This window comes from Branchiostoma belcheri, unplaced genomic scaffold, assembly GCF_001625305.1.
Source record: "Branchiostoma belcheri isolate BF01 breed outbred unplaced genomic scaffold, Haploidv18h27 scaffold1, whole genome shotgun sequence".
NCBI classification, from domain to species: Eukaryota; Metazoa; Chordata; class Leptocardii; order Amphioxiformes; family Branchiostomatidae; genus Branchiostoma; species Branchiostoma belcheri.
Genome location: NW_017802379.1, coordinates 3,370,310 through 3,379,218, shown reverse-complemented (window position 1 = coordinate 3,379,218; position 8,909 = coordinate 3,370,310). Strand labels below are relative to the sequence as shown.

General features: G+C 42.4%; 1 protein-coding gene across 1 annotated transcript in view; it reads right to left on the bottom strand.

Moving 5' to 3' along the window:
• LOC109462286 (matrix metalloproteinase-2-like) overlaps positions 1-7,864 on the bottom strand; it is a 20,646-nt gene extending 12,782 nt beyond the window's left edge. Inside the window, exon 1 of the mRNA XM_019758820.1 lies at positions 7,621-7,864. Within this exon, the coding sequence (XP_019614379.1) occupies positions 7,621-7,722 (102 nt within the window). The 5' untranslated portion in view covers positions 7,723-7,864. The remainder of the gene's footprint in view (positions 1-7,620) is intronic.
• Positions 7,865-8,909: the final 1,045 nt, after the last annotated feature.

The window sequence follows — 8,909 nt, the reverse complement described above, 5'->3', positions numbered from 1 at the left end:
AATTACCCATAATTCAAAATTGAGGCCATTTTTCAAAAATCCCTAAAACACGATTTTCGGGACAACCGTTACAGTCATTTTGAGCCGTAAATGGGGTATGTTTGACTCTCCATGTTTCCAGGTTTGAACGAGTTTTGGAGACATGTCATATCGCCAGAAAGTGTGCATTGTGTAATTCATACTGGTGTAAAGAATCATTACAGGATTCAAGGTCACTCAAGGATACGACAGTAGCTTCGCTACATGTTACATGTCCACCAAAAATAATAGCGGACATGTACTGTCCAGGAAACTGCTTGTATCTATAGAAAAGTGTTGTTTTTTATCTGTTGCAATGCACGGAGGTAGAAAGGCTTGTTTTGCCGCTTTATAGTAAATGACCGCAGATGACCCCGAAATAGAACGCGGGTTCGATTCGAATTCCCCAGATCGAACACGATCGAACACAGTTCGGGTTCTATGACATGTGGGAACTTTGCAGCCCAGATTTGACCACCGTGTTCACGATCGCAACAGGCTCATTAATACAATGGTCTTTTTAACCATTGACAGGTATCTGTTCAACTAGGAGCTTACATGCGAATCATGTTCAAAGTAACTTGAAAGTATTCTTTCACATTTTGACTACTAAGTATTCTTTGATCATTTTTTCGAAACCTGTTCTGTGTTTAGATGTAGGTATCTAGTGAAATTATCAAGCTCTTGAAAAACTCAAACTTACTACATTTGTCATCTTCTCTTCTTACCATTAGGACAAACAATGTCCACGTGGACCTTTCTCGAATGTCTAATTGTCAACTAGTACTGTAATGTTTACGTTCTTGACATTGATTGATTTTTAAATCTGTTTTGTGTGCTTTCTTGCATTCATCCACAGGCGTCGTACTAACAGGCCAGACCCGTGTTTATCTAGTGAAGACAATCAAGGTTTGTCCAGGTCACGGCGTTTGTGGAATTATTCCTGTTAAGGGCTTAACGGTCTGCACGATTGGTGCATCAGCCGTGCCGATCTATCTGTTTGTCTGCACCCCCTCGGGCACCATCAATCCCAGAGAGCGTTGCGGTATTCCAACCTGTACACATCCCCCCAAAAAGTACAAGAGCAAAAGCTTTAAACGTTGATAACGAAATTGTCAAAGGGCTTCAATTAACATTCTTCTCCCAAGCACCGTCTAGTGACTTCACCAGGTTTTGCCCTCCAATGCCAAGAACACCCGCGTGCAAGCTTCGCCCAAGGTGGACGTGTAATGAACGAAGTACAAGTGACATGGTAACGTTGGAGCCCCCTAAATGATGTGGAATTTGCCGTATGCGTCAGTCGAGATCAAAGTTCATTGTTGGCATGTTAGTATTTTGTGTCGGTGATATTTTATACGGAAAACACCTGTCTAGTTTACTTCGGCGGTGAGCAACTCCTGGAAGTAATGGCAGGTCGAAAGCCTGATGCCTGATGGAGACGTGGGGTAATGCTTGAGATGAAGCGCAATGCTGATAGTGCCGATGTGTAGCTTCGTTAATACTCACGTTAACCTACCCTGGGTGCCAGACTAGCATCGGGCCGTTAGCCGTTTCCCTTCGGCAGCCAAGAGCCCTTCGCCCGCCTATCTAAGTTACCGCTACCGGGGAGCTGAGCCCAGGGGGAGTTTGGCCGACCAAACTCCCCCCGGTAGCGTAGGGAAACGGCTAGCGGCTCGAAACGAGTCTGGCACCAGGGTAACGTTAACCCGGATATCGCCCCTGTTCTATTTGATAGATGTCTTTGGTTCTTTTAGCTATATAAGTATTAATTAACGAAACGAAAGTTTATTGCAAATCCATACCCGAGGGCTAATTGCAAGAACATGATAACAATTAACAGTAAAAATGCTACAGCTAATGCTACTTTAGATATACATTTGTAGTTATTGTTGGGTTTGATTTCTTAGATAAATTTGTTGATTATAGACGACTGTAGATTCCCACACACAGGACCACAACAAGGCAAAGACATCTTAAACCACTCAGAGGTGACCCACAGTAGCTCTTAAAGCCAAAGGAATTTCATTAACTTTTGCAAACTCCATTTGACGCATTTGACAATCTTTCTAATCATTGTAACCAGAATCGTAAAGTGCCTTGTTGCATTCCCCTATGCCGATATAACTAAACATTGACTTGAGTTTTAAAACGAACATTGGTTATGACATGTAGACATCCTTCTTAGAAGGCGTTAGTGTCGAGAAATGACCGATAAGTTAATCTGGTGGAAGTCGGTGGGGGTCCCTGGATTAACGGGGAGCTAACACGACACCGGTGCGATTAGAGACCAGGACCAGGTGTACTCACCTGCAGTAGCTGTACACATTCATGTATCTGACTTACTATGGTACAGACTTGGATTTCTCCTGCAAACCTACAATGGACTGTTGCACTGCAGCAGGCAACACACAAATTACCTGCACCAAAAGTCCATACAAACTACATTTTTAACTAAACCACTCTGCTGGGAAGATAGATTAAGTATTTAATCAAACAAGAAACTGACTTTTAACTATTTCTCTTCTGTTTGTTTTGGATTTTACAGATGATAACATTGAAACAACTATCAACGTACAGCTCGCATACTAATACATCGACTGGTGCAGGCTATCTGCAGGTAGACATCAGAAACACCTGCACAACTCCAATTCTGCACTAAACCTGCATATTTATGTGAAGTTCGAGCCCTGTCAAACCATGTTCTTATTCGTGCGAATGTAAAATGAAACGCGATATTCCTTCCAATATGTGAGCTATTATCCAATTTAGTTTGTAATATCCGTTGCCTCGCCTCTTCTAGCCAAGAAGCCAGAAAAGGGCAAAGCGTTTTATGTGACGATGTTCAGATGCAGAACAGTTATTGGCGGTGAAGAACGCGGAGATAAAAATATCCTGACGATGGATGTGATTAGGCCATGTTGATTTGATTATATGGATGACATCCACGCGTGCATGAATTTCGGCCGTTTCCATAAAAAACGTTTTCAACCATACTGTAAATCGTACAAAACAGTTGCAAAATGAGCAAATCTATACCGTAAGTTGTAAAAAAAAGGATTGGAAAACAATGTCATAGAATGTCAAAGTCAAACGAAAAAGACGAAAGTGTAAAGAAATGGATTCGAAGAGTAGATTATTCGCCATACCATACCCTGTGCCATCTGCTCAACCTTCATGACCACGTATATTTTATAATGAAAGCTACATTTTTTTGGCCACACTTTTATTTTATTGTACGCTCGCATCAGTTTTGGGGTTCCCAGTGGATGTCATCCATATAATCAAATGAACTTTGCCTTACTGGTCTCTTTATGCTACAAGAGTTTGTTACCATTTCCCATCACCGTTTCCATAGCGCACGCCCTACCCATAATCCTCTGGGGTCCTGTTTCTCACCTGTTGCCCCCCTCCCCCAATGACCGTGATACGCCACCAACGCATTGGCAATGACCTTGACACATTCATACGAAATGTTGGACACTTAAGACATGGATTCCTCTTGCTCTAATACGTACAGACATATATGAGAAATACATAAGCTTTATTGATCAACAGTTGGAACAAGGTACAAAGTATTGCAAGCATTGGCAACAAGTATTTTCTAATTCTGAAAAAAAATCCACTGTATACACTCAATTATATAAACGTTAACCGCAACGAAACGCTCATATTGATGGCTTATCGTAAAATCTGACCTCAGAAGTAATTGCTATGTTGCGTGTTAAATGAACACTTGCCACTAAAACGTTAAAGACATCCGGCTCATAATGAGAGCCCCCCTCCCCCTTAGCGCAGGCGGTGGTCAATGCTAACTCGAGCTTGGAGACTGTTTCCATTGGGCCCAGCAGGAATTTAATTATGCCGGTAATGAATCGGACGGAAGTTCTCTTTATGGTAAAGTCTGTTTCCTTTCCCGTTGAAATTAAAGGCAACAGAGTTTCCATTTTCGAGGTCTGGGCAATTTACTGACATGAATACCAGGACTCGAAATGTTTTTTTCCTGTCACCTACAACATTGCAAGTTGTCAGAAAATTTACCTGCAATTCGGCAAAACTGCTGCAAATACTCACGCCTTCTCTAACAAAATAAGGTCTTTATCATCATAAATTTGTAATTGCTATTGGCAATTTAGGTTAGTAGCTGATGCTGCATGGCTAGATTCTTGTTTCTACTACACAGCTGTAATGACAAATTTTACCTGCAGTTTGATCACATTTTCCGCGGGTCACATGTGGGTATTTCGAGCCCTCTGACGTGACAATATATTCCCTACTACACATAACTATCCAGCAACACTGTGACGCTGCTTGAAACAACTTCGAACCTTTTTTTAGGTCCAGTCCGACTGTCGATGAAATGGTAACCGTTATTTCTAATTTAGAAAGGCTGAAAGCCCCTGCTCATTAAATATCGTACTAACAAGAAACTGTTTAGGCAGACACGGTGGCACGCAAGAGTTCACATTATATAACGAGACTATAGTTACATAATACATTCCCCACGAACAGTGGCCGACTGAGAAGTCTTCTGCCAAGTATCCAATCAAGTCTAACCTGGCTAGTAACAAAGCCGTGACTCTTTCTTCCTCTCCACAAAATTGGCTAATCAAGCCTACTTTCTACCCTCAGAAATTACATTTTGCTTGCAGTCACAGTGCGGCTTGCAATCACGCTCCAGCTTTGAACCACATCCAACCTCGCAAAACAATCCACCTTGGGACTATATTAGCCTTATTAGTTCCTTTCCGCGGTCTGTTGTTTTACGTGGTTGGCGATCTTACTGGTGTGTAGCGAGCACACGCTGTGTGGTACAACAACAAAGATCGGGGGGATAAAAGTCGTCTGTTAACGGTAGCCAGAACAATATTGGCTGGAATGCGATAGTTTGGCTGGAGTGACAGAGTTAGAACTGGCGTTGGGGCCAAGACAAGCCGCGCTCCAAGACACAAGTTTCCCCGGATCGTGTTGAGAATGTTTGTGGGATGGAAATGTCTACATTTCGCCATTCCAGAATCATGACAATCGTCAGCACCTGGGATGGAGAATTGGAGTTAAAGAGGTGCCGGGTTGTTGGCCGTCACGCAGGAAATAATCCATATGTTTCACTGTTTTCTGAACCGTATTCGGACGGAATAAATAATTTTCTCTGGCCTCTTACTTAGTCTTCTAGAGATATATATCTAAGACATTCAGCATAAAAGTGTTATGTTTTAAGTCTGTTAACCGTTCAAATACGGTGATATCAGAAAAATGTATCGACGTTGAAAAGTACACGTTTTTGTATCAGCAAACAACAATGAATAAGACATATAATGCAATGATTACTAATGGTGGCGTACGTCTTGGTATATACATAATGAGAACTTCATCTTCCCATGATTTGAATCTATATCTAACGCAAAAACGTCACACACTCATATGTATTCACATTCAGATCTTAGCACATCTTTCAAAGATAAAGAAATAGCACGAAACTATCCCCTGACGCTGAGTATCATGACTGTCCAATCAGCAACTCGACACCGAAAGAGAATTAGCACCAAGATTAGATAAAGAGCTTCAGAAAATAGGGCTTTAATAGGCATATCAGGGATGACTTAACATGATTCTCTCTTCGGAATGTTGGTGTCATGCTGAATACTACGTAATTCTTGGAGCAATCAGTTTTCTGTATATACCATATTGCCCTGTTTTAGTATGCTGATGGGGTAATGATATTGTTATTCAGTCTTGACTTTCTTTTACTTTTCCTCTGAATCGTTTAAAATCGTCTTTGAGCATGATGCAAAAAAAACGACAATTTTTGTCAATATAGAAATGTCTTTCTTACGACCGTAGAGACAGATAGAGACGTTTTCCAGACCGCTTAGCCTATGATCTCCAAGCAGCTGTGGGGCTTGGGTTTGTTTCTTTCTTAACGTCTATCTTGCGTACATAGTAAATGAGTATGACCCAGATAGACTACAATAGTAGCCGACACTCTACGTACATCTGTTTGAAGATTCACCAGTGACTGTACTAGCCTGGGTACCATCCCGGTTTACGTCTGCTCCTACAGTCGCTACCGACCTGCGCTAGCCCAGGTACGGTATGGGTCTGATTTCCGCCACACAGTCGGGGGTAGCGCGCGCGCCGCTTCACCCCAGCACCGCCTGCGATTGGGACTGACCCGAAAGGAAAACACTCGCCGTGAGACCCTACAACTCCTACTCAGTACTCCTGTCCATTCTGACGTTTAAAGAAAACCAGCTTCAAACTCCAACCGACATCCGACTAAAACTGAGCTTTCACAGCGGTCTGGTCTTTAGAGCTTAGCCATGCTTCTGCTGCGTTTCCGTTTCTTTCTGCTACCATGTCCGGATCCCCGGACATATGCTTGCTTTAAAGATCGATTACAAACATTCCTGAGGGAGCATAAAAAGATCACAGTTCAAGATATGGAGCAGGAAACCACTCTAAACCTAAGGGCAAGTTGGCAACATGACCATGTAACGCCACACTGCATTTAACAAGTAAAAAGGGGGAAAGAATGGTATGAAAATGGTGAAGAAGGTAGTCGGAAAGATAGAGAGCTGTCAGAAACCATTTCTTGGACAGCAGAGCTGCGTGCTTAGCGTGCGTTTCGACCTTGCTCTTTTGACAGGGCTCTCTATGGGGTTGATGTGTATGTATGGAACTAATCTTGGCCCTGTCGTCGGGCCAGATGGGAACCCCCTGTCAGGTCTACTGATGAATAAATCGGCAGATAATGCGATTAGATAAAACCAAGACGACGGTACGTGTGGAGGAGTTGCTAACATATCGAAAACGGCGGCTTGAGAAATTGGGTTAGGCTAAGGGAGAACAGCACAGAGACAGAGTGTGCACCGAGTGATGTCTTCCTTCTCCCAAGACATAAATCTTGGGGATATTTTGGTAGACCACAGGTGTAAGACTTCGTGTTCTGAGAAGTCTTTCGTCTGTCCGACTTTGGTAGCGGCCTGGGTGTAATTTTAGGCGACATGCTCTGTCCCGAGGAGAGAATGTTTGGAACGCGGGTGCCTAGCACGAACTTGGCAGTACACGGAGATGAGAAACAGCTAAAGTATACCTCGGGACCCGGGGCAAAATTCGCGCGCAGTGTTGACAAAAATATATCAAAACTACAAGACCGTGTTTCCCCAGACATACTTCAACAGTGACACATCCCTTCAGGGGACCGACACTCAGATAACACGTTACAAGGTACGGAATTGCCAGCGCGGTCTTCAATCTTTCAATCAAGAATGAAATAATCTCAAGAAATCATTCGATCAAAAGAACTCATACGAAAGAAAAACGGCTAATGAAAGATATCCGCACAGTGTTTTCCTTGAAGAATTAAAAACAAGATGGTGGCCTGGCCTACCTCAAACCCCGTGGTACGTAGCCTAGGCACTGATTTGATCGAACTCGACAACCTAGGATTTATACAAGGTCGTGAAATGTTTCTCCTCGCTTACGTTTTTGTCGGGTATTTTACGACATTTTCCATCCAAACTGCACCCGGTCCTTGTAGTGCAACCCTACATATATAGCACAAATCTAACAAAACTATTGATACATGATATTTGCCGAACTTACATGTGGATTCATCCCTCCGAGTCCCTTCTTGCCGCCGCCTTGTGAAGAAGATAAGATGCTGACCCAGATGAGGAAAGTTACCAGCTCCGTCGATATCGCCATTTTTAGACGTCAGTCGTCGATTTGGCCGCAAACAAAACGTTGATAAAGAGTTGTGGTCGACCAGCCTTCGTTTTTCTTTTCGCACGATGTGTTAGAAGATGTGGTTCAGTGTGAAACACGGTCTTCCTGCCTGCTACGTACTTCCGACACACTCTCCGGGTCTTGAATGAAGTACTGAAGACTCCGCCCAAGTTTGACACCTTTTGATTGGGTGGGACGCCCCCGGTGCACCCTGGGTAACTGTAAAGCTTCAATATTCAAGGCGCTTGTAAACCTACACGGGGATTAAAGTACCTGGGATATTTCAGTCTACCGACACAACCGAGGCTATCATGTGTTTGTTCAGCAAGTTTCTGTTAATTTGTCTGCTGGGCGAAACTTCGCCAGATCGAGATTGAATATGCCATCTACGGTACCTTCTCAAAAGCGCCACGAGGCGCTTATGTTGATTATTACACCAGGATGTCTCTGTTGATGAAAAGCGCTGAGATGCGCTTGTAATAATCACACCTGTTCATGTCACCTTGTGTTTGATACGGTTATTAAGGTGGTTTTATTTCATTATTTTATGCCAAGTATTGCGTCCCCGTTTAAACTTTGTATCGAGATTGATGACCATATGGATGCAACATACGATTGCTTCTCAAAAGTGCCGCCATGCGTCTATATCCATTACTACACCAATATCTCTTGTTACATTATTTCTCAGAAGACCGTACAATAATATAAGGCTACACATAGATCACAATATCAGTTGAAACGTGCATTATATTATTTCATTATTCATTGCAAATACTTTTTTGAGGAGAAAATTAGTTGATCATTTTCCTTTTTACTTAGATTTTAATGTTATCAAAATTCTAATTTCATTAAAATCTACCAATGACTGATGTTTATTAACAGCTGAATTAGATTAACGGCCAAGTGAACCTGTTATTTGGTGATCATATTTCTAGTACTAAATCATAGTGCTACATGTAGACCAAGATATTTTCTACTCAAATGATTCAAAAGATTTCAAAAGAGTATACGTTTGTCTTCGCAGATTTATTTAATGTTACATACACAGCACGCATCGAGTTAACTTGTTATGTAGAACCATCCCCATTGTTTAGTGGTACGACCTGCTATTTGAATACACGTGCAGCATGCTCAGGTGTGTGGAAACAGCTGTAAAGGTGCCTGTA